The 26,773-nt window shown below is 41.4% G+C and overlaps 1 protein-coding gene across 1 annotated transcript in view; it reads left to right on the top strand.

Annotated features, from left to right (window-relative positions):
• Positions 1–26,773, top strand: part of SPAG17 (sperm associated antigen 17) — a 296,302-nt gene that overhangs the window by 101,637 nt on the left and 167,892 nt on the right. Inside the window, exons 5-7 of the mRNA XM_056115626.1 lie at positions 15,410–15,605; positions 18,072–18,266; positions 21,129–21,310. Coding sequence (XP_055971601.1) covers positions 15,410–15,605; positions 18,072–18,266; positions 21,129–21,310 — 573 coding nt within the window. The remainder of the gene's footprint in view (positions 1–15,409; positions 15,606–18,071; positions 18,267–21,128; positions 21,311–26,773) is intronic.

The raw sequence follows: 26,773 nt of genomic DNA, 5'->3' as shown, positions 1-26,773 counted from the left end.
ACTATAGTTATATGTGTTGACAATAATTTTTTAAACATTCTTGACTGGTCTTATTCCAAGCTCTTTATGCATGTTATATCATGGATCGTTCACATAACTTTATAAGGTACAGAGAATCATTCCCAGTTTGCAGTTTGGGGAACTAAGGGTGGGACAAGTTAAATAACTTTCTCAAGACCAAATGGTTTTTAAATTGTGGAACTGGGATCCAGCTTCTCAGATTCTAAAGACAATGTTCTTAGCCGCTGTGTGTACTCCTCCCCAGTGTGTCTCAATAATTGTGCATCATAACCCTCTTGGCAGTAATGACTGTGCAAGATGACACATCCCTGTTGGAGAGACTGCTTTGCTCAGTAATCTTCCACCGCCATCTGGCCCTGCTAACTGCATCATACACAAAATTCTGAGGTAAAATTGGGACAAAATAACAAAAATTTATGGGTAATAGAGAGATAGTACAGGGTTTAAAGTTCTTTCCTTACATATAGCCCATCCGGACACCCTAGCACCCCATATGGTCTCCTGAGCCCTGCCAAAAGGGACTTCTTAGTACAGAGCCAAAAGTAGGCCCTGAACACCATCTCATGTGCCCCCAAACAAAACAGAACAGGACAAAACAAATAAAAAGTGATAATGGCAAGATTAAGGGTTCTATGTAGGTCTTATTTAATACGCAGCTAAATAGGTGATGTGCAAATGCTTTTTCATGATTTCTTGGGGCCCTGTGGTTCTTTGGTTTAACTGATGTCTATGCCAATCCAAATTTTTCACAGTAGGAGGTGTCTGCTTTGCTGATGACATTGTTTTAATAACACCAAACATCAGCCAAGCAGCACAAATGCTGGCCGACTTTGACCGTGAGTGTGGAAAGGTAGGACTACAGCTGAATCTTACGAAGACAATGTTTATGAGAAACAGCCTTGTTCCTGACGCCCCATTCGCTCTCAATGGAACGACCATCTCCGAATGCAACAGCTATGTGTACCTAGGTCGAGAAGTCAACATGACAAATGACCTGGCACCCGAGCTGCGCAGGAGGAAGAGAGCGGCTTGGAACGCCTTCAAGAACGTCGAAGAAATAGCTAAGAGGACGAAGAACCTCCGGCTCTGGGCACATCTCTTTGATTCCACTGTTCTTCCTGCATTAACATACGCCTCAGAGACCTGGGCCCTACGCATACAGGATGAGAACGCTATTCGGGTCTCCCAAAGAGGAATTGAAAGAGCTATGCTTGGAGTATCACGTTTCACTCAAATGAGAGAAAGAATCCGGAGTTCCGACCTCCATCGACGCTCAGGAGTCAGGGACGCTGTCTCATTTGCCAAGGTGTCAAAAATCAGATGGGCAGACACATAATGAGATTTAAAGACGACCGCTGGACTAGAGCTGTTACTGACTGGATTCCACGGGATGTCAAAAGACCGTGTGGCCGCCCACCTACCAGATGGTCAGACTTCTTCGTGAAGATCATGAACGATCGGTTTGAGGCTCTTCATGTTCCCGGAGCGAACAGATGCCATTGGGCTACACTAGCACGCGACAGGGACAAATGGAGACGTTACTGGCGCCCGCTCGAGCAAATCAACGACTAACGGGAAGTTAAGTGATTAAGTGATAAGGAGGTGTCCATATGCTTTTCCTACACACTGCATTTTAAAGAAGTGCATGCTACAACAAACCTAAACTGACTCTATCTCTCCTCACCCGTCTTTCTAAGCTAGAGAACATGTGTTCTCCAAACATGGTGGAGAGAACCTTTTAGAGCCGCTGCCCCAAAATTGTTACTGATTAATAAAAGTTCACCTTCAGACCTTCAGTTATGAGTAGATGACCTCAGAATAGAAACCCGAATGTACTATTACCTAAAGCTAAAAATGGCCAAAGGAGTTGGTGTTAGTTAGAAAACCATGAACAGGTTTTCATTTATGATTTACAAAAGAATCAACTTGCTGAATGCTCGACTAATCTGGTGTACTCCCTCAACTCCCAAATCCCAAGACATTTATCCATAACTGAAATGCTCCTACCCAAAACGTGAGATAATAGAGGAGGAAAGTGAAGAGAGTAGGAAAGAAAAGAAATAATCATTTTCTTATCATTAGGGTTTAGTAGGACAGGACATTAAACCCTTGGACCAAAGTAAAGTTCTAGGAGTCAGTCCTTATCTAAAACCAGAAAGACAAAGGAATTTCCTGGTTCAGCTTGATTATGGATGGTAGCAAATATGAGGAACAGACTGAACTTGTGGGCAGCGGGTAGACCCTAGCTAGAGTTGTATATGGGAAAGCAGAAGTCTGTTCAAGGAATATGTGCAGAGATCCACCAAGGGTTTATCTACCTCGATCTGGAGTCAAGAACTTCCATTCACCACCACCTAGTTTCTCTGTAATAGGAAATGCATCTGCAATTGCTTTTCTTGGGGAAGTCTTCACAGAGCAACACTTCTTCAAGTTTTGCCTACAAAAGACACAGCATCGTTAAATACAAACTACACTAGAAATTGTGATATAGAGTACACAAAAACAATTATGTAAAAATATGCATAAATATGTACCAAGATCTTGATGTTCAGTCTCTCCAGATGGTGGAGGCATTGTCCACCTAGACATTTTTGTAAGTTCTTTTTGTTATTTGCATTTTTTTTCAATTTAAATAAATTGAGATTATTTAAAGGAGTGATTTGGGATTGATATACTTTTTTGGGTTTTATGCAGGGTTTATATTTGCCTTTTGGCTACATTTAGTATTCTCAGGTATACTCCTGGCTCAGTGCTCAAGAGTCACCACCCAGAAGTGCTTGGGAGACTGTGAATGCCAAGGATTGAATCTGGAGCTTCTCATCAATTAAGCTATATCTCTGGCTCTCTTAAGACTTTAAAAAATACTCCTGTGAGCCCCATCCTTCCCCGCACTCCTGATGACCTGCCAGCCAGACATCTCCCTGAGGGCACCGGCCAGAGTTCCGCACCGGTGCCCTCAGGGATCTGTCCGGGCCAGGCAAGTGCCCACCCAGCCCCTGCCTTTCCTCTGCACAGGCCCTTGGGCCCAGGTCTGTGGACTAGGATCCGGACTGGCTGGGCGTGTGGCTTCCACTGTAGGGAGCATGGTCTCCTCAAAAGTGGTCTTGGCCTTCTGTGTGGCCGGCTGCAGTTATATTTCCCACTCCCAGCACTCTCGACTGACATCCCAACCTTTATCACCTAATTCTGTGGAAAAAGTCCTGGCCTCCTCAAACACAATACGATAATAATCCACCGACTACTCCAATTCCAATGAAAGACCAGTGTACACAAGATGCTGTACGAGCCCAAGATAAAAGAACACCTCCAATGCTTCACTAGATGCCTATCATAAGCCACATAATAATGTCTGAGAAGGGGAGAAAGGTGACCACCATCAACTGACCTTATTCAGAATCCTTTTCTGCACTAAGAGGGAACAGTGCTTAAAGGTTTTACCTCTATACAAACGTAACAGCATGAGGAAACAGTGCAAATCCCCACTACAAGAAGAGGATAAAGAAAAGAGTCCCTAATCCTCAACAGGGGTTACCCACAAATACGATCTCTCCAATAAAGAATTCCAAGATTAAATGCTGAGGATGTTCAAGGAACTCAAAGAATCAATGGAGCAGACATGCAGAAAATTAAAGGAAGAAATGAAAGAAACAGTGAATGAAAGAAATGAGAGCAGAAATAAGAAAGCTACAAAAAGAAGTGTCACATATAAAGGATTTGATAAATGAAATTAAAAACTCAGTGGGTGCCCTCAGCAGTAGAATGACTACAGCTGAAGACAGAATTAGTGAGCTTGAAGATGAGCAATAGAAATCGTACAGGCAACAACAAACAATGAAAAAAGACCTCAAAATAGCTCTAAGGCAAATCAGAGAACTAGGTGATAACTCCAAGAGGAACAACATTAGAATCATCGGAGTACAAGAAGGACAGGAAGGCAACTCCAATGAAAAAGCCACAGTGAAAAATATCATTGCTGAAAAGTTCCCAGAGTTAAAGAATGCAGGCATCCAGATCCAAGGAACCAGAAGGTGCTAGCTATAAGGGACCCTAATAAAAACATTCCAAGGCATATCACAGTCAGAATGATGGATGCCGTGGATAGAGACACAATACTGCAAGCAGCAAGGTCAAAGACAGAAATCACATACAAAGGAGTACCCCTTAGATTTACAGCAGACCTATCAGAGGAAACTCTCCAAGTCCGAAGACAATGCTGGAATACAGTGAAAAAACTCAATGAAATGAACCTCCCATCAAGAATATCCAGCTAAACTCGCACTCAAACTCTATGGAACAATACACCATTTTATAGATAAACAACAAGAACTTCATAGACTCAAAACCAAACCTAAAAGAATGACAAAAAGTGTTTTTGTAATTCAAGAAGGAAAACACCCATAAGAACAACAAAACCTTACAGAAAGATGGCACAAAACCCCATGACAATAATCTCTCTCAATATCAATGGTCTAAATGTATCAATCAAGAGACACAGAGTGACAAAATGGATCCGGAAAGTGAAAACAACTTTCTGCTGCCTACAAGAAATTCATCTGAACAGTCAGAGCAAATATAGACTCAAAGTTAAAGGATGGAAAACAATCCTGCAAGGAAACAACTCCCTCAAAAAAGCTGGGGTGGACATACTAGTATCCGACAACATAGATTTCAGGTTGAAAAGGATTAGAAGGAACAGCGAAGGCCATTTTCTCTTTATCAAGGGATAAGTACAACAGGAAGAAATCACACTCTTAAATGTATTATGCACCTAATGAGGGACCAGCTAAATACTTAAAACAAATATATCCCGGAGTGGCAAAAAATGTAGTCAAAATGACATCTGCGATTTGTTCATTGTTGCACTGTTCACAATAGCCAAAATTTGGCAAAGACTCGAGTGCCCAAGAACAGATACTGGTTAAAGAAACTTTGGTACATCTACACAATGGAATACTATACAGCTGTTAGAAATGAAGTCATGAAATTTGCAAACAAGTGGTTCTACATGGAAAGTATCATGCTAAGTGAAATGGGCTGGAGCGATAGCACAGCGGGTAGGGCGTTCGCCTTACAAGCAGCCAACATGGCCGACCCGAGTTCGATTCCTCCGCCCCTCTCGGAGAGCCCGGCAAGCTACCGAGAGTATTTGATATGCCAGACACAGTAACAACAAAGTCTCCAATGGAGACGTTACTGGGCCCGCTCGAGCAAATCGACGATCAACGGGAGGGCCTTTACCTTTACCTTTACCTAAGTGAAATGAGTCAGAAAGAGATGGACCGACATAGAAAGACTGCACTCATCTAGGGAATATAAAGTAACAGAATGGGAATTGAACATCCAAGAATAGTTGAGATAAGTGCCAGAAGGTCTGCTTAATGGCTTGGAAGCTGGCAGCACACGCTGGGGGAAAAGGCAGCTCAGATAGAGAAGGGAATACCAAGTAAAGGCTTTTGGAGGACTAGCTCAGGATGCGAGATGCGTGCTGAAAGTAGACTACAGACCAAACATGATGGCCACTCAATACCTCTATTATAAACCTCAATACCCTAAAGGAAAGAGAGAGCAAAAGAGAATGCCCTGCCACAGAGGTGGGGCAGGGTGGGAGTGATAGGGGGTGGGAGAGCTACTGGTTTCATTGTTGGTGGAGAACAGGCACTGGTGGACATATGGGTACTCGATCATCGTATAACTGAAACCCAAGCAAGAAAGTTTGTAAGTCTACAACTGTACCTCATTGTGTTTCACTAATAATAAATAAATAAATAAATGATTACTCCTGTGAACATGAGGGCAGATAATATTGATAATTTCATTAAGGATGGAAATTAGTTTTAAAGATATTTTTCTCCAGACTACGGGTTTGACCTTACCAAAGAAGGGCAAAGACAAAAGGAAAGTAAAGGGCAGAGAGCACAGAGTTGGAAAGGTATCTGTGGTTGGGGGAGCTTTCTAGTTAAATAAAGATGCATCCAAGCTCTGGAAGCACAAAATAGGGAGAATGGAGGATAGATAGATGTAGTTAACAAGGTGGGAAGTCCCACAGAAAGGAAGTAAATGGAAAACCATAAAAATAGTGAGTTTATGGTTTGGGGTCTAGTCAGCTTAGGTTTCTACCACATCTGTAACTCACTTTCTATTGTGGAAACATTTTATGATGTCTTGTGAGAAGAAATTAAAGCCCATTTTATGGTGTCTTGTGAGAAGAAATTAAAGCCGATCCTATCAGGAAAGCACATAATATTCCACACAGGAAAGTTTCTGCTACTATATTTCACCACTCATCTTGAAATTTTGATGGTGATCAACCCTGATCTCTCTAAGATCCCAGGAAATATCATGAGAGGAGCACTCAGGGAATCTCCTAACCTTGTAGATGCCCAAACTTGCTACAGAGGCTGCAAAGGAATGTGAGAGCTTTGTGGTTATATAAGGAATTATTATGTTGTGAGTACAATAACAATTATGTAAAATATGCATACATATTATTTGAAAGAATGTACCAAAGAATGAATCTTTACTCATCCTCTCTGAGTGGTGGAAGTTTTGTGATTTAGATGGAAGTGCTGTAAAGCGAGGGAACCCTCTAACTATGTCATTATGGGAAATAAACAGAAAAATCTTTTCTTTAATTTCTAAAGTAGCCAGCACATTTTTGGACTAATTGAAAAGATGGAAGAATGCATAAATGAATAAATAATTTTCCAGGAAACTGTTTAAATAATTTAAGTTAAAATAGTTTTTCTTCCTTGCAATTCTAAAAATCATCCTGAGATTTGTATAAAATTGCAATTGTGAACATTTCTGGCAGATTTTGTTGGCAAACTGGGGACATAAACTTAGTGGCAAGGCTAGTGGTCCACCAAGGAGCTGTATAGATGTGTTTCGCCTAAAGGGACCCAGCACGTTGACTGTTTGAAGGTCTGCAGGCGGAGTTTTGCCACGGCCTCTGAACTAACAGCACCAGGCTAAGTGACTTGGACTCTGGTTTCCTCTTAAGATAGCAGTCTCAGTAATAGGGTGGTTCAACCATAGTTCTTCAACATGCTTGATTCCCATTCTTACAAATAACAAACATTAGCTTCTCTACAAGAATCTCTTGTGCACCATCTCTGTTGATAATTTTGCTTTATTTCTCGCTTTTGAAACTTGAAACATTCTTCTCAGCATCAAGATATCTCTTCTTGTATCCACATGCAGCTACCCTCCCCACTCCTTGCTCCTCTTATTAAATTGAGGCATTGTGTGGCTGCTAACGCAGCCATGAGTTATTCTCCCCCTGCATGTCCCATAAGAACCATAAATTAGCCTCTTAGGTGGTACTTTCACTGGGGAAGCTGGATCACCAAAACCACATTAGGCCAATAATTCATTAGCCCCACCTTAATTAATATTGCACCAAAAACACAATAGTAACAGTGTGCATGAAAGTCTCGATCACACAGATTACAACGGTAAAGCAATGCAGAAGCCCACCAAGCTTAGTTAGTGAAAAAACTAGCCCAGAAGACCCAATTAGTTATGAAGCATTAGACAACCTCTCTGACAAGGAATTTAGAAGGGAGCTACTGAGGATGCTACTGAGGGAGCACTGAAGAATGCACTGAAGAATGCAAAGAAACAATGGAATGCACGGCCAATAAAATACAAGAAGATTTTTCAATAAATAAATAAATAAATAAATAAATAAAAAATACAAGAAGATTTGAGAGCAGAAATGTGGAAAATTCAAACAAAATTACAAACAGAAATGACATTTGAAAAGTGTAGTAGGTGAATTGAAAAACTCAGGGGAAGGCCTCAGCAGCAGAATCTGGAAATAACCTGAGTGCCTGAGAGCAGAGGACTGGTTAAAGAATCGTTGTGAACATCTATACAATGCAATACTATGCAGCTGTTAGAAATATGAAGTTATGAAATTTGCTTATAAGTGGATGGCCATGAGAGTATCACGCTAAGTGAAATGAGTCAGAAAAAGAGGGACAGACATAGAAGGACTGCATTCATTTGTGGAATATAAAATAACATACTATGAGATGGACACCCAAGGACAGTAGACACAAGGACCAGGAATACTGCTCCATAGTTAGAAGCCTGTCTCATGAGCTGGGGAGAAGGCAGATGGAATAGAGAAGGGACCACTAAGTCAATGATGGTTGGAGGAATCGTTTGTGATGGGAGATGTTTGCTGAAAGTAGATAAAGGACCAAACGTGATAGCCTCTCAGTATCTATATTAAAAACCATAATGCCCAAAAGTAGAAAGAGAGTTCGAGCAGGCCCAGTAACGTCTCCATTGGAGACTTTGTTGTTACTGTGTCTGGCATATCGAATACTCTCGGTCGCTTGCCGGGCTCTCCGAGAGGGGCGGAGGAATCGAACTCGGGTCGGCCATGTTGGCCGCTTGTAAGGCGGACGCCCTACCCGCTGTGCTATAGGGGAAATTTTCTGCCATAGAAACAGGGGGAGGACTGGAAAAGGGGGGCTTTATACTGGGGACATTGGTGTTGGAGAATGTGCACTGGTGGAGGGATGGGTGTTCCATCATTGTATGACTGAAACTCAAACATGAAAGTTTTGTAATTGTATTAGCATTCATGAAATTGTGTAGCTGCTCATGTGCTTATTTCAGAGCATTGTAATGCTTCTCTTTCCTAGCAGACTGTGAGCTCAGTGGAAGAGTCCCACCCTGCTCTTCACACTGATTTCCTTCTGGTGTAGAGAGAAATGCAGAGCTTGTCTCACCCCTGTTTTCTGTCTTGTGCTTCCTTGTTGCCTCTCCCAAGGCTGTTAGTGACATTTGCCCCTTTGTGCAGCTTAAGGCTCTGGCCCTCAAATCAAGGTTTAGAAGAGCTTCCATTTACCAAATATAATTGTCATCTCACACATTTTTAAACGTCTCTCCTCTCTGACCATGTATTATTGTGAGTAGTGCATTCATGCCACTGGCAGCAGACTGAGAACCCTCTGTGACACCTAGCAAATTTGACTTGGGCAGTGCCTCCCTTCCCTTTGGGCTGCCCTTTGCCCCCTCCAGCCAGAAGGTATCCCCCTTGCCCTCCACACTGACCCCAGAAATGATTCTTTAATATTTGCCTTTATCCTTCCTGACATGTTTTAACTCTTGCCTATGTTCTGTCCACATGAAAATTCTTTTCTGGAAAAAGTGGGACCCTGTTATAGTGTGTGTCTGCTCCATTCCAGACCCATAATTGCACCTGTGATCCTCTGTTGAGGCCACCTTTACTGTTAAACGGGGTACAGCAATTACTCACCATGAAGGCACTGGTGCCAGGCATGTCTGGAGAAGCTAGGGCACCTCTGACACTTCTCCCAGGCACCAAACCTCTGAGTTCTCAGGAGCCTTCAGCATCCAGAAGCCATATGGAGCAGGGAAGCACTCACTCTTTCCTGTGTTCGCTGCGGCCAAAGTAGCATTTTCTTCTCCCAAAAACCCTAAAGTCCTAGAGCAGAGTTTTTCTTCATCGGATTTCATAGCATCAGGAAAGTACAGAGCCACAGGTATTGGTCACTGCCCTGTCCTGTCCTGTTGTTCATCGATTTGCTTGAGCCAGCCCAATAACATTGTCAGACTTCTGTTTGGCACATCGAATACTTAGGGGCAGCTTGCCAGGCTTTGCCGTGCGGGCGGATACTCTCTCCAAGAGGAGCAGAGGAATTGAACTCGGGCCGACCGGGTCAGTTGCGTGCAAGGCAAACGCCCTACCCGCTGTGCCATCACTCCAGCCCACAGATGTTGGTAAATCGTTTATTTAGTTACTGATTTGCCTAATTTGTGATTCACATCCCAAATTCTTTACCTGTGAAGTATGGGAAGAAAAAAGAAAATAATTTTTTTCTTTATTTTATTTTTAAAATTTTTTTATGAACCACAGTGAGGTACAGCTACAGACTTACAAACTTTCATGCTTATATTCCACTCATACAATGATCGAGTACCCATCCCTCCACCAGTGCCCATTCTCCACCACCAATGTTCCCAGTATCCCTCCCACCACACCACTTCCACCCCATCCCCCCACCCTACTCCGCCACTGTGGCAGAGAATTCTCCTCTCTCTCTCTCTCTCTCTCTCTCTCTCTCTCTCTCTCTCTCTCTCTCTCTCTTCTCTCTCTTATTTGGGTGTTCTGGTTTGCAATATACGTATTGAGTGGTCATCATGATTGGTCTATAGTCTACTTTCAGCGCACATCTCTCATCCCAAACAGGACTTCCAACCACCATTTACTTGGTGATCCCTTCATTATCTGAGCTGCCTTTTCCCCCAGCGTGTGAGCCGGCTTCCAAGCCATGGAGCAAACTTCCTGGTATTTATCTCTACTAGTCTTAGGTGTTAGTCTCCCAATCTGTTACTTTATATTCCCCAGATGAGTGCAGTCTTTCTATGTCTGTCCCTCTCTTTCTGACTTGTTTCACTTAGCTTGATACTTTCTATGTTGATCCACTTATATGCAAATTTCATGACTTCATCTTTTCTAACAGGTGCATAGTATTCCATTGTGTAGATGTACCAAAGTTTGTTTAACCAGTCATCTGTTCTCGGGCACTCAGGTTTTTTCCAGATTCAGGCTATTGTAAATAGTGCAACAATGAACATACAAGTGCAGATCTCATTTCTACTATACTTTTTTGCATCTTTGGGATATATTCCCAGAAGTGGTATTGCTGGTTCAAATGGGAGCTCAATTTCTAATTTTTGAGAATCGTCCATACTGTTTCCAAAAGGGCTGAACCAGTTGTCATTTCCACAAGCAGTGAAGGAGAGTTCCTTTCTCCCCGTATCCTCGCCGACACCGGTTACTTTTGTTCTTTTAAATGTGTGCCAGTCTCTGTGGTGTGAGATGATAGCCCATTGTTGTTTTGATCTCCATCTCCCTGATGATTAGTGATGAAGAGTTTCTTTTCATGTGCTTTTTTTGGCCATTTGGATTTCTTGTTTGGGAAAGAATCTGTTCATTTCATCTTCCCATTATCTGTTGGGATTGGATGTTTTCTTCTTGTAGAGTTCAACCAGTGCCTCGTATATCCTTGATATCAACTCCTTATCAGATGGGTATTGGGTGAATATCCATTCCCATTCTGTAGATTGTCTTTGTATTTTGGTCACTCTATCTTTTGAGGTGCAGAAACTTCTGAATTTAAGATAGTTCCATTTATTTATGTTTCCACTTGCTTGATCAGTGGCATGTCATCTTTGAAGATACCTTTAGCTTCAAGGTCGTGGAGAGTTTTGCCTCTGATGTTGAGGTCTTTAATCCATTTTGATCTGACTTTTGTGCACGATGTTGGGTAGAGGACTGAGCCCACTTTTTTGCATGTAGCTGTCCAGTTTTGCCAGCACTATTTGTTAAAGAGGCTTTCCTTGCTCCAATTCACATTTCTTGCTCCCTTATCAAAGATTAGATGATTGTATATTTGAGGGGGTGTGTGAGGATATTCAACCCTGTTCCATTGGTCTGCAACTCTGCCTTTGTTCCAGAGCCATGCTGTTTTAATTGTTACCACTTTCTAGTAGAGCTTGAGGTTGGGGAAGGTAATGCGTCCCATCTTCTTTTTCCCAACAATTGCTTTAGCTATTCGTGGAGGTTTGTTGTTCTATATGAATTCTAGAAGTGTTTGATCCATTTCTTTGAATAATTTCATGGGTATCCTTATAGGGATTGCATTGAATCTGCACAATGCTTTGCATTGAATCTGCACCTCAAAAGATAGAGTGACCAAAATACAAAGACAATCTACAGAATGGGAATGGATATTCAACCAATACCCATCTGATAAGGGGTTGATATCAAGGATATACATTTTGACAATGTTAATTCTCCCAATCCATGAGCCGGGGATATGTTTCCATTTCCTCACGTCCTCTTTTATTTTGTGAAGTAGCATTTTATAGTTTTCTTTGTAGAGGTCCTTTACCTCCTTAGTTAAGCTGACTGTAAGGTACTTGATTTTCTGAGGCATGATTGTGAACGGGATTGAGCTTTTCATGTTGCTTTCCTGTCACTCATTTGCATATAGGAAAGCCATGAACTTTTGTGTATTGATTTTATAGCCTGAGACTTTACTATACAAGTCTATAGTTTCTAAGGAGTTTCTTGGTAGAGGATATAGGGTTCTCTAAATATAATATCTCATCTGCAGATAGTCAGAGCTTGATTCCTTCCTTTCCTATCTAGATGCCCTTAGTATCCTTTTCTTGCCTAACCGCTATTGCAAGTACTTCCAGTACTATATTGAACAGAAATGGTGAGAGTGGGCATCTTTGTCTTGCCCCTGATCTTAGAGGGAAGGCTCTTAGTTTTTCCCCATTGAGGATAATGCTTGCCATTTGCTTGTGGTAGATGGCTTTGACTATATTGAGGAAAGTTCCTTCAATACCCATTTTGGTGAGAGTTTTCATCATAAACAGGTGTGGAACCTTGTCAAATGCTTACTCTGCATCTATTGATATGATCATATGATTTTTATCTTTTCTTTTGTTAATATGATGGATTAAGTTGATTGATTTCTGAATGTTAAACTATCCTTGCATCCCTGGGATAAATCCCACTTGGTCGTGTGTATGATCTCTTTGATGAGTTGTTGAATTCTATTTGTTAATATTTTGTTGAGAAACTTCATATCTGGGTTCATTAGGGATATCGGCTTGTAGTTTTGTAGTTTTCTTTTTTATTGGAGTCTTTGTTTGCTTTTGTTAATAGGGAGATATGTGCCTCATAGAAACTGTTTGGGAGACTTTCTGTTTCTTCAATTTCCTGGAAAAGCTTGAGAAGAACTGGTAATAGGTGCTCTTTAAATGTTTGGAAGAATCTGCTAGTGAATCCATCTGGATCTGGGGTTTTGTTTTTGGGAAAACTTTTTATTATAGTTTCAATTTTCTTGATAGTAATAGGTCTATTAAGTTATTCCAAATCTCCTTGGTTCAGCCTTGGGAGAGTATAGGAATTCAGGAATTTTTCCATTTCTTCTAGGTTCTTTTGTTTTGTGGCACACAGACTTTCAAAGTAATCTCTGATGATCTTTTGAATTTTTTTGGTTTCTCTTGTGATGTCCCCCTTTCATTTCTATTCGGTTTATTAGGGTTCTCTTTCTCTCTTTCTTTGTGAGTCTTGCTAGTGCTTTATTGATCTTGTTTATTTTCTCAAAGAACCAGGTCTTGGTTTCATTGATCTTTTGGATTTTTATTTTTTTGGGGGGGAGGTTATGTCATTGATTTCTGCTCTAAGTTTTGTTATTTCTTTCCTTCTGCCTGGTTTGGGATCTTTTTGTTGGTCCTTTTCTAAGATCTTTAACTGTGAAGTCAAGTTATTTTTGTGGGCCCTTTCTTCCTTACTGAGAAACACTTGCAGTGCTATAAATTTTCCCCTTAATATGGTTTTAGTGTTGTCCCATAACTTCTGGTAACTCATGTCTTCATTCTCATTTGTTTCCAGGTATCTTTTGATTTCTTCCTTGATTTCCTTTCTGACTCATTCGTTGTTCAACATTGAGTTGTTTAATTTCTAGGTGTGTTTTGGTTCTCTGCGTCTGTGTGTGATTAACTTCTGTCTTCAGTGCATCATGGTCTGAAAAGATAGTTGATACAATTTCTATCCTCCTGATTTTATGGAGGTATGTCTTGTGACCCAGAATGTGGTCTATTTTGGAGAATGTTCCATGGGCACTGGAAAAAAAGCGGGTAGGGCGTTCGCCTTACAAGCGGCCAACATGGCTGACCCGAGTTCGATTCCTCCGCCCCTCTCGGAGAGCCCGGCAAGCTACCGAGAGTATTGGATATGCCAGACACAGTAACAACAAAGTCTCCAATGGAGATGTTACTGGGCCCGCTCGAGCAAATCGACGATCAACGGGAGGGCCTTTACTTTACTTTTCTTTTTGGAATGTTAAGCCCCGTATAAATCTATTAGTCCTTTCTCTTCTATTTCTTCCTTCAAAGCCAGTGTTTCTTTGCTGAGTTTTAATATTGTTGATAAATCTAGAGGCAATAAGGCCATGTTAAAGTCTCCAACTACTATTTTGTTGCTAGTAATGTCCTCCTTATAATCTGTTAGCAGTTGTTTTAAGTAGTTTGTCCCTCATTAGATGCTTTTACGTTTAGGACTGTGATTTCTTCCTGCTGTGCATATCCCTTGATTAATAAAAAAATGGCCTTTGCTGTCCCTTCTAACATTTTTCAACCTGAAATCTATGTTGTCAGATACTAGTATGGTCACCCCGACTTTGTTGAGAGAGTTGTTTGCTTGCAGGATTGTTTTCTGTCCTTTGACTTTGGGTCTGTGTTTGCTCTGACTGTTCAGATGTGTTTTTTGTAGGCAGCAAAATGTTAGGCTCAGTTTCTGAATCCATTTTGCCACTCTGTGTCTCTTAATTGGTGCATAGACCATTAACATTGAGATTATTGTCATGGGGTTTTGTGCCATCTTTCTGTAAGGGGTTTGCTGCACTTGTAGGGGGTTTTCTTAAAAAGAAAACAATTTAAGTCTACTCTAAATCCTTATATACTTTATGAATCAATAATATCTCTCATTTCAGTGAACAAGATCTATTTATAAATATAAATATTGAAAGTACAATTACATTATGTGATAATGCACTAAAGTTTTGGTAATTATTTGAAAAAATAATGGTGACAGGTTTGGGTTTTTAATTTGTACATGGTAATCTAAACATGGTCTGGGACAGAGTATAGAGAATTAATACCACCAATGATAATTGGTGTTGATAACCTCATCTTTCTATATATCAGACAGCAATCTCTCATTATATCTATACATTTTAACGTAGCATTATAATAAAATTTAATAGTGGTAGGCTCCGGAAAAATGAAAGAATCTATATCTTTTGAAAAGAACCAGTTATGCCATGAAGAATTTTGTCAAAGAGAATTTAGGGAAAACTGTTTTTCGTATACATTTCTACTTTTTACTTTTATTAGTTTATTTTCATTGGAGACGCCTACCTCTCCCTAAGATTCAAATAGTTACTCCTTCCAGTTAGGTAACAAAATAAACCTATGAGGTAACAAGATAAATCTCAGTTCCTGCCATCACAATGTACTTAAAATCACCCAATCTCCCTGCCTCCCAACAACTGAATCTATTGATTAGATTAACTTCATTCTTCTTTGGGAGACATTGTCTTCCAGAGGCTGTTTGTGGGTCTGTCTCTGAACCCACCCCTCATCCCCATGCACAGATGCTTTCCCTTCACAGCTTCAGCCTAATGTGGACTCTCCACTCTCCTGATGCAAAGAATGAGTAAACGAAAAGAAAATTAGAGAACCAGCTCGACGATGCCAAGGAGGGGAGGGGAGAAGCTATTTACTTACTAATGCAACGATTTGGAGATAGAGTGCTCTCTCTTTTCAGGTGATCGATGACCGGCTTAAGGTGGAGAAAGATAAAGGGAAAGCAAAATCTCCCAAGGAGAAGAAGGCCTCAAATACCAATAGCAAGTTGGGCAAAGGAGGAAAGGGAAAGGAACCCCCCGAGGCAAGCTTCACAGTGAAAAAGAACACCCAGTTAAAGCGGAGAGGAGAAGAGGATGAAGGCAAGGCTTACATTGGTCAGTATGGTGTTCCTCTGTATGTTACTTTTCACGTTTTACAACCAACGGAGTAACGAAAAATCATGCCAATAGCTGTGCTTGATCTTTCCCAGTCATTTTGCTCTTTAGAAAACCATAAATTATGCATTTGTGCTATATAAATATATGTATAACAGAAGTATAATATCCATGACCAGGGACAACAGGTTATGAAGACTGGTCAGTAGTTGGAACTAACCACAATTGTGTGCGTGGAGTTGAGGGAAGGTAAGATAGAGAAGAGACCGCTATGACAATAATAGGAATGATCACGCTGGACGAGAGCTGAGGGTTAGAAATAGGTAAGCAATATTCTGGATAGCCTTTCAGTATCAGTATTGCAAACCACAGTGCCCAAAAGGAGAGAATCAGATAGTGACAGGCTGTGGGTGGGGTGTGGGAGTTGATGGGAGGGAACCTAAGGACACTGGTGCTGGGAAATGTAAACTGATGGTAGGGATGGGTGTTGAAATACTCTGTGACTGAAATCCAGTCATGCATGGCTTTGTCACGGTTCTCCCATTGTTCATCGATTTGCTCGAGCGGGCCCAGTAACGTCTGCATTGGAGACTTTGTTGTTACTGTGTTTGGCATATCGAATACATCACGGGTAGCTTGCCAGGCTCTGCCATGTGGGCGAGATACTCTCTGTAGCTTGCCAGGCTCTCTAAGAGGGGCAGAGGAATCGAACTCGGGTCGGCCATGTTGGCTGCGTGCAAGGCAAACGCCCTACCACTGTGCTGTCACTCCTTTCCAGAATGGCTTTGTAAAATAAATAAATTATTTAATAAATTAAATAAAAACCATAAATCATATACTTCCATGACACCTTCATGGAAAGATATTTGTGTTCTCAATTCATTTGTGTTTTCAGTAAATAGAATGGTTCTAACTATTCTAAATGTGCAATCGGCACATTTATATAAGTCCAATGGGAAATGAGTTAACTAGCAGATTATGCCACCAAGAAGCTTTTCCATCATATTGGAAACTTTTAAAACAAGGTACACATAATTAAAAGGGAAAGTAGAAGTGAATGAAATTCAGAGGTAGTAATATTTTAAGAGCACATAGCACAGCGGTAAGGTATTTGCCTTGCATGCAGCCAGCCCAGCTGAGCCGGATTCTATTCCTCTGCCCCTCTCAGAGAGCCCGGCAAGTTACCAAGAGCATCTCGCCCGCATGGCAAAGCCTGGCAAGATACCCATGACGTATTCAATATGCCAAGCACAATAACAACAAGTCTCACGATGGAGACGTTACTGGGCCGGCTCGAGCAAATTGATGAACAATGGGAGGACAGTGCTACAGTGACAGACAGTGCTATAGATTACTGACCGCAACTTCTTCCTGTCCCCATTTGTTCTAGACATAGTAACTAAATTGTCTTCCCTTTTTAGAGTATTGATTGAAAATGTTGACCAACTGCATTGTGTGTATTGAACTTTCACATCTGTTACCAATGTCATTCCCTCCAGTATGTGTCTACTCAAAACATACGTGACTTAGAAGTGATGATATAATTGTTCACATGGTCAATATTGACATCCATTTGTTAATGATAGAAGAAAACAAATTACCTAAAAATTGAAAGTTCATGCATCAGTTGCACTATTTGTAAATTAGTCTTCATATGCTATTGGATGTCAAGCTTTTCTGTGCCATATAGTTTTAATGTTATGGTATAACAATTGTTCTTACTCCCAGAATCCTATCTTCTAAGATAAGATTCTAAGATAAACCCATGTTTTAACATTAATAAAGCAGTATAACCAGAGGATAATAATCATAAGAAAGTATACATATGTATTAAAATATAAGTACATATTAATTTAGTTTAACTAATACTAGAATGATACTTAATGCATGAGTAGCATTTATCCTATTGACATAAATACATAGAATACCTTGATGGGGACCATGTGCATACAAAATCTTCCCCTCTCCTGTAAACACCTCTACTTATAAAATACCTCAAAGCTGTAATGAGCTGTTGTAATTCAGGAGTAAAGCCAGATGCTGCTCAAATAAAATTACAAATATATATTCTTAACATAAAATCAGAGAGTATTCCAACACCCATCCCTACACCAGTGTACATTTCCCAGAACCAGTGTCCCCAGATTCTCTCCCATGTGTAGATAATAGTTTTACCCAAAAAAGCATACCTTGACCATGACCCTAGGCCAGTGTTTATTTGTCCTATTATTGCTACATCTTATTTGAAAAAATGATCTATATTTTTTAAATGGCTACAGCTTTTTGCTGGAAAGGCAGTAATGAAAACCAGTCAACATGACAAAATTCCTGCTAACTCGACTGCTATTTGGCAAGCCAGGGTGATTATAAATGCAGACACGATGTATTAGAGCCATTGAACTAGCTGGATGCAACCTGTTCTGTTTTAAAGATGATGGCTGCTTTTCTTTATGGTATTTTGCATAGATGATGAGCCAGATGATGGTGCTCAACATTACATTATCGTCGTGGGCTTCACGAATCCTCAGCTATTAGCGATTATGACTGAGCTTGGCATTCCCATAAGCAGTGTGATTAAAATATCTTCAGAGAATTACGAGCCTCTTCGGACACACCTGGCAGTAGTTGGCCAGCAGCAGGAAGCTCTCGCTCATCCCAAAGGTATGCAGTCGGCTACGCAACTAACTGAGTCCTCCAGTATCACTGCAGTCTTTAAAGCACAAATACAACTTTCTGTCCAAAACATAGTCATGCAATACAAACATTATTAAATTCCAGCATGACTTTGATTTGATATTTATCCTGCTTCCACTAGCCAAGGGTTGTAAATTTTAGAAATTAAAATCATATTCTGTCTTCCTATCCCTGTGTAGCCCCAGATAACATAAGCATGGGTCAGAAGACTTGGGTCAGAAGACTTGGTTGTGAACTACGTGTCTCAGAAACTTTGATAGAGAACTTCTACTTTAAGGATGGGCTTGGTGGTTTGAATAGGTAATCTGTTCTTCCAGACACTGAATTGCCCAAAGAAGAGCATAACCTTGCCTTATTGTTGTGCTTTGCTACTGGTTCGTTGTGATAAATCAAAGTGCGTAAACAAGGAAAAGTTCCAATCACATTATTATTCACCTAATTAGAAGCTTTGGGGTCTTCATCTAACAGAGATTCCCAAACTTATTCGGCCTAAATCCCCTTTACAGAAGAAACAGAGTAGCCAGTGCTCTCCCCTAGAAATTCACCTTCTTTGAGTGAACAAGAGAAAATGCCCCCGATTTCACCCAACGTCATCACCATCCCCTGGATCATGACAGCGTCTCCACTTTGGGAAACAGGGAGGAATCCGGTCAGGTGACCCGTGGAACTTCAGTACAGAACCGTTACCCGGCTCTCGAGACTACATGTTCAAGTTCTTTCTGTCATATATGTCTGTTTTTCAGTTATTTGTTAGCACCATTTGTGCAGTGCTCAGTAACTTACATGCCCACACCTCAGTTTCTATAATATTACATTTAAAACAGTGTTTCTGGTTAGAGATGCTTACCTCTGGTAATAATAATAATGACCACTTCTTGGGAACATGATTTAGAACAAGGCTTAATGCCAAAAACTTTTTTTTCACAATCCTAGGAAATATGTTTTATCATTTTTATTTTACCAAAAGGAACCTGACTCTTTATCTAGATGCAAGTATTAAGTGAAGGAGTTGAGATTCAAACCCACTACTCTGGACTATCTTAAATAATAATTGTATTAATTAACAGTATTGAAAACAATGAAAAATATTATATAAACTCTAATCTCTCTACACATAATATTTAATGTGGACAAAATGAACTGATAGAATATAATTTAAAAATAAATAATGAGATATTAGTACCTGTTTAATTATAAATGAAATAAAACTGTTTCAGAAAAATTTCTGAGTGTAACTTAATAGAAAACCTAACATTGTTTTATATCAGAGCATGGATACCTACAGAAGTCCATAGTTATTTTAATATGGTAAAAGGTAAAGGCCCTCCCGTTGATCGTCGATTTGCTCGAGCGGGCCCAGTAACGTCTCCATTGGAGACTTTGTTGTTACTGTGTCTGGCATATCGAATACTCTCGGTAGCTTGCCGGGCTCTCCGAGAGGGGCGGAGGAATCGAACTCGGGTCGGCCATGTTGGCCGCTTGTAAGGCGAACGCCCTACCCACTGTGCTATTGCTCCAGCCCATTTTAATATGATCAAGAGTTAATTCGAGCATAAAACATTGATCTATTTCTCACCTCATAAGAATTGGATCAACTGCACTTTTTTCCTCCCTCCCATCCCTTCCTTATTCCCTCCCTTCCTCCCTTCCACCCTCCCTCCCTTCCTTTCTTCTTCCCTCCCTTCCTCCCTCCCTTACTTCATCCTTCCCTCCCTCCTTTCTTCCCTCCATCCCTACCTTCCTCCCTCCCTCACTTCCTCCCTCCTTCCCTCTCTCCCTTCTTCCCTCCCTCTCTCCCTTCTTTCCTCCCTCTCTCCCTTCTTCCCTCCCTCTCTCCCTTCTTCCCTCCCTCTCTTCCTTCTTTCCTGCCTCCCTCTCTCCCTCCCTCTCTCCCTCTCTCCGTCCTATCCTCCCTCTCTCTCTCCCTCTCTCCTTCACTCCTTCACTCCCTCCCTTCTTCCCTTCCACCCTCCCTCCTTCCCTCCCTTTTTCCCTTTCTTCCTTTTGTTTTGAACCATATCCAGTAGTGCTCACCAGCTATTCTTAACTTGGGGCACTCCCATCAATGGTCCGGCCAACGCGTAGTGCCAGATATTAAACCCAGGCCCCTGATTGCAAAGCAAGTGTTTCAGCCCATTGAGCTATCACTCTGGTTCTCAACTTCATTTCTAACCAGTTAAGACTCAAACCAAAAATGAAATGGTCAAAGCAGATTTGTCGGCTCCAGTATAGATGCAATCTAAGATAAATGAAAACATTAAACATAGTTAGATTCCAAAATGTATGACTGTATCATTTACCTTGACATCAGTTATAAAATAAAGGGGTAGAATAAGCTCATGTTTGATATCAATTCCAGAAATAAAATCCTCTGATTTCATAATTAAATATTTAGGTTCCATACCTCAACATTTTTTTTTGCTTTTTGGGTAACACCCAGTGATGCACAGGAGTTACTCCTGGTTCATGCACTCAGGAATTACTCCTGGCGGCACTCGGGGGACCATATGGGATGCTGGGAATCGAACCTAGGTCGGCTGCGTGCAAGGCTAACACCCTACCCACTGTGCTATTGCTCCAGCCCCCATACCTCAACATTTTGTCTTGTTTTGTTTGTGTGTGTGTGTGTGTGTGTGTATTGCAGAGAATCAAATCCAGAATTTCACACATGCCAGACAAGCACTCGACCACTGAGCTATTTCTCTAGCCTACCATTATGTTTTTCATGTATGCGTTTTTCTGGCACTAGACTGGCGTCACTTAGTACATCTCTTATGTTGGGAAAAGTTCAATACTCCTTGTTGCAGTAAAACATGTTCTTGTTATTAGATGTAGAAGCTGAAAACTTGAAGAAAATTAGTGCCAAAAAAGAACTTGAAATTTTCTGGAAGTACTTGGAACCAATCTTGAATAACGAGAAGCCTGAAACAAATCTCTTTGATGTTGCCCAGCTTCACTACATAGTCAAGGAAGATGACTTTCCTTCCGACTGGTCAAACAACGAAATGATGGTTAGTACATGCATTAGTGAGAGTGAGAGTAGATGACTTGGGTGGCTAGAACATGTGAAACTGTAGTCCTACTACCCCATTTATTCATTCCACAGATATATACTGAATACATAACATGAACAAACATTTGGGTTAGGCTCCTTTAGCTCCAGACAGGTGGAAATGCTGAATTGTCTTTAGTGGTTACACCCTGATTCTTTACCTTTCTTGTAGGGGTGGAGGAAGACCGGAGTGTTGACCATACCCAGTGGTGCTCAGGGTTGGCTTCTTGATCTGTATTCTGTGCTTGGGATGGGAAGACCCGTATGCAGTGCTGGGGGTCACCATGTGAAAGGCAGGCTTCTTCACCCTTGCAGTGTCTCTCCAGGACGCCTATTCCTCTCTTTGGTATTAAGTGTAAGAAGCACTGACAAAGAATAAGATATGGATGAAGATTAAGATGATAATTCTTTTATTTGGTGACGTGATTTCTTGCACTTTTTTACTTCTTGGCTGTAACTTTACTATATATGGTGGAGAAAAGTAAATTTTTACAATTTGTCAGTTATGTTGTAACTTGCAAAACATGCCAGTACAAAACATTGCTTTCTTAGGCCCTTGATTATGTTGCCAAATTTGTGTTTTTATTTTTTTAAATTTTTATTATTTGTTTGGTTTTGGAATCCTACCTTGTGCTACTCCTGGCTCTGTACTCAAGTCACTCCCTGCAGTCCTCAGGGGATCAAATGTGGGCAAAGCCTGCACTCAGCACGTTGAGCTATCTCTCCCACCCTAAACCACCTAAATTATACTCTTAAATATATTAGGCCAAGAAAATTTGTCTTGATATGATGGCTTGACCTCAGCCCAGCAGTGTGCAGGCATCCCTGAGAGGCACGTGTTGGCTTTATAGAGAGCTCGCAGAGAAACAGGACCAAAGTCCCAAACAGAGAAGGTGCCGTACATTTAGGAGCTCAGTTATGCGAAACACACTCTAAGTTTCCTTATAAGAATAAATGGAATGGGCTTACTCTTCGAGCCTGTGTTCTCCCGTGAACTCAGGTCTCTCTGTCTGCTTTTTTCTGCTCTGGAGAAGCCCAGGTTCTCTCTTGAATATCTGTTTTCTCTCTTTCTCTCCCCTCATGTCTTTCTAAGTTTTGATCAATTAAAAACCATCTGGCAAGCTACCGAGAGTATCTCGCCCACACGGCAAAGCCTGGCAAGCTCCCCATGACATATTCGATATGCCAAACACAGTAACAACAAATCTCATGATGGAGACGTTACTGGGCCCGCTCGAGCAAATTGATGAACGGGAGGACAGTGCAATGCATTTAAAAAAAAATAAAAGACATGGAATTCTCCAAGAGGTAGCAAATGCTCTCAAAAAATGATTGAGAGACCATTCGTCATGGGTGTTTGGGGAAGAGGTTATAAAAAAAAAATCTCTCAGTGCTCTTTCTGGTAGACTCCACATCCCAACTAACAGGGACCAGGGGTGCTGACTCCCTTCACAGGAGAGTTCAGCACCATGGGAGCTGAATGAATGGCAGAGCACTGAAGGGGGTTGAGCCCTGTCATGTGAGAACTGTGAAGGAGCCGGGCATGGCAGTGTGGAGGAGGTGATGGGATTCTGTGTTCAGGGACCCTCGGATGGCAGCAACAGCAGAGGATAGCGTGTGCAATGGGCAGGCCTCCTGCCTAGAGCCCTCTCATTCTTCCCAAGACAGATGTGCACTTCGTGAAGTAACTGAAAGCCCTGAGGCAGGAGGTCCAGACAAGAATTGAATAAGCACCAATGAATAGATCAGCTTGAATCACAGTGACTGACAAGTATGGTGTTAGATATGACTGTGAAGAAACAGGATTCTCAAGGCTACTACCTCACCCACAGATAAATCAGTTCCAGCCTTGTCCTGTACTTAGAACATGAAGCTGAACACAACTGAGCTGTGGATGGAGGCAGGTCTTGCTCCGGACAGAGCTGGCTCTTCCAGGCATTCCTTGCTCTGCCTCTTTACCACTTCATCTGGAAAGCTCCATCTTTTCCACTTTGCCTTTCGTTCTCCTAAACCTGAGCTCAGCAAAGGACCCGCGGTTGTCTCTCTGTTATTGTTTCATATTAAGGTGGATCAAAGTTTCTTAACAAAGAGATGATGACATTCCACGTAATTTACAAACATGAATATTTCATCTATTTTATTGGAATTCCGAATTACACCCAGTAAATGTGAGATGTGTTTAAAGGAGAGGCTATTCCAAAAATATAGAGACGGTATAGGGGAAATTCTCTGCCATAGAATCAGAGGGAGGGCTGGAATATTGGAGACATTGGTGCTGGAAAATGTGCAATGGTGGAGGGATGGGTGTTTGATCATTGTATGACTGAGGCTCAAACATGAAAGCTTTGTAACTGTATCTCACAGTAATAAAAAAAAAAAATTAGAGGCTATTTCCCAGGACTCCTAGTGTCCCACCTCAGAGTCACTTTTCTACACTTTTTCTTCAATAGACAGCTCTTCTCCCCAAAACATGAAAACTATGCCTAACAAAGTTTCAAATTCACCTATTTCTGTTGGGAGAAATAACCCACTTCTCATCTGGATCAAGATCTGACAACATTCTCTGTCAAGAACTTGACTACATTTCTGTTTTAGTAGGGCAAAGGCGATCCTGGTTGTGTATATTATCACTTGTATCACTTGTCATCCCATTATCCATTGATTTGCTCGAGTGGGCGCCAGTAACGTCTCCATCCATCCCTGTCACATGCTAGTGTAGGCAAATGGCATCTGCTTGCTCCAGGAACATGAAGAGCTTCAAACCGTTTGTTCGGGGTTTTGACGTAGAAGTCTGACCATCTCGTAGGTGGGCAGTCACATGTCCTTTTGACATTCCGTGGAATCCAGTCGGTAACAGCTCTAGTCCAGCGGTCCTCTCTAAATTGTATTACGTGTCCAGTCCATCTTATTTTTGATGCCTTGGCAAATGAGACAGCGTCCCTGATTCTTGATCATCGACAGAGGTCGGAACTCTGGATTCCTTCTCTCACTTGAGTAAAATGTGATATTCCAAGCATAGCTCTTTTGATTCCTCTTTGGGATATCCGAATAGCGTTCTTGTCCTGTTTTCGTAGTGCCCAGGTCTCTGAGAAGTAGGTTAGTTCAGGAAGAATGGTGTAGTCGAAAAGATGTGCCTGGAGCTGGAGTTTCTTCGTCCTCTTAACAACTTCTTCTATGCGCTTGAAGGTGTTCCACACCTCTCTCTTCCTCCTGCACAGTTCTGGTGGCAAGTCATTCCTCATGTTGAGTTCTTGACCCAGGTACACATAGCTGCTGCATCCAGAGATGCTTGTTTTGTTGAAAGCAAATGGAATGTCAGGAACTAGTTCATTTTTCATGAACATTGTCTTGGTGAGATTCAGCTGCAGTCCAACCTTTCCACACTCACGGTCGAAGTTGGCCAGCATACAGTACAGCATTACAGTACACTTTGACCGTATACAGTAATTGCTGAAATAAAAAAAATTGTCTTCTAAAGCATACTCAGCAAGTACCTTTTGTTTCTGTTCTTGCCAGGACTTCCTCCTGTATGTCTTATTCATGTCCCAGGCATAGGTGAGAGCAGCTGGAATGTATGAGCCAAGGCACAGCACATTGTGTTGTATCATCAGTACAGAGATGGAAACACCAGGGCACACAACCACAGCTTCAAAAGAAACAACACCATCACTCCAAAATTTTAATCACTTCCTTTTAAAAGACAAAGTGGCTGTGACTGGATATTACTGTAAAACACCCGTATATACGGACTAGAAGAGTTAAATAGGGAAGTTAAGAAATATGGGATGGGGTATTGTTATCAGCCTCGTTTAAGTGCAAACTGGAGTAGAACATTTCTGGCTTAAAACTAGGTTCCCATTTAAAGTGTGTATTAAATCATAGCCGGGAATGAAATCACCTTCTGAGTAGCCTTTAGGACTGTCTTGCTCAGCTAATTGTATTGATCTGCTTACTAAACCACTGAAAGTATTTATTGAGTATCTTCTTCGTGCTGGCTGCTGTTTGATCAGGTGCTCCTCCTGACGCAGAGACTGCTCTCAGCAGTGCTCAGGTATCATTTGGTAAGGGGGACTCTAACACAGGACTCCTGTATGTAAAGCTTGTTCTAGCCCTGTGATCTATCTCTCCCTCCCTCCCTTTAAAAAAAAAATGGTAGGCATGGACAGTCAAACATTGAGGGTAATGGGAAGAGAGTTTATGGAAGATGGTTCATAAATAAAGATGAAATATAGAAGCAAAGGCCTCTGTTATGTACTGTTCATTCAGGTCGTGTGTGTGTGTGTGTGTGTGTGTGAAGCTCTGAGGCTGCCTCACTCTGCTTAGAGGATCATGTGGTGCTAGGGATGGAATCTGCACCTCCTGTATGCAGAGCTTTTGCTTAGATCTATGTTCTTCCTCCATGACCCTGGATTCCATGTTAGAGATTCAGGTTTATTTTAATCTTGGGATGACTTTGAGGTATAAAATATAAACCCACTTTTAGTAGAAACATGGAGGAGAGATCTGGTCCTGCACTCAACTCATCTGTAAGTTAAGAGAGGCCTCATTCCCAAGGCAAGAACCAACCACACTTAACTCCTTCCTCTGGGAAGGAAGGAAAGCATTAGTACCTTTGTCTACAAGCAAGCGGGCTGCATTTCTGCTACACCAGGATAATGAAAGATTTATAGCAAGTAAACGCCCAATAAGAAGTGCTGACTGCTCTTGTAAGACATGTGCAACATCTCAAGTTAAGACCTTGGTTGCTGAAATAATTTCTGCCTTTTAGTATGTGATTTGCTGTTTTATTGAAAAAATGCATTTACTGGGTAAGCTCAATGATCCATGGGTGGAGATTTTTATCATATTTCTTTTAAATACAACAAAAATGTATTTCTCTTCCAGAACTAGGGCAAGGAGTACCAAGTTGAAGCTTAAGTAAAGAATGTCCCATCTTAAGTAAAGGAAGTCCAGACTGAGGGGAGTGTGCCCTGAATGAGGACCAAGCAAGGCAATTCCCTGTTTCCTGCTGGGCCGTGGTCCCCTGGCCCCAGGAAACTGTGTCATCCCACCTCAGATCTTCAACTCAGACAGAGGATGCGCTGAGCTAGCTGTTTCTTTCCTTCAAGCAGACACAGTGAAAACAGTGCTTTCTCCTTCTGGAAAAGAAAGCCCATGTCATAAAACTTGTGGGTCTCTTAGGGAAGCACTGAGTCTGTCAGGATTCCTTAGGGTAGTTTATATTTTTGTCTAACAGCACTGGTGAAAGGAAAGAAAGGCATCAGGGAGGAAAGAAAGAAATATTGATTGCACTTATACTCCTGTGTGCTTGATCAGATAATACTCAAAAGTGAGCTTGGGATTTCTACTGTGCCTCTTACACTGCCAGGAAGAAATCATCTATTGCTTGTTTAGGGCTGAGGATATTGAACTAACTTCTCTG

The sequence above is a fragment of the Sorex fumeus genome, unplaced genomic scaffold (genome assembly GCF_029834395.1).
Source record: "Sorex fumeus unplaced genomic scaffold, SorFum_2.1 ptg000001l, whole genome shotgun sequence".
NCBI classification, from domain to species: domain Eukaryota; kingdom Metazoa; phylum Chordata; class Mammalia; order Eulipotyphla; family Soricidae; genus Sorex; species Sorex fumeus.
This window is presented reverse-complemented; position numbering and strand designations above follow the sequence as displayed.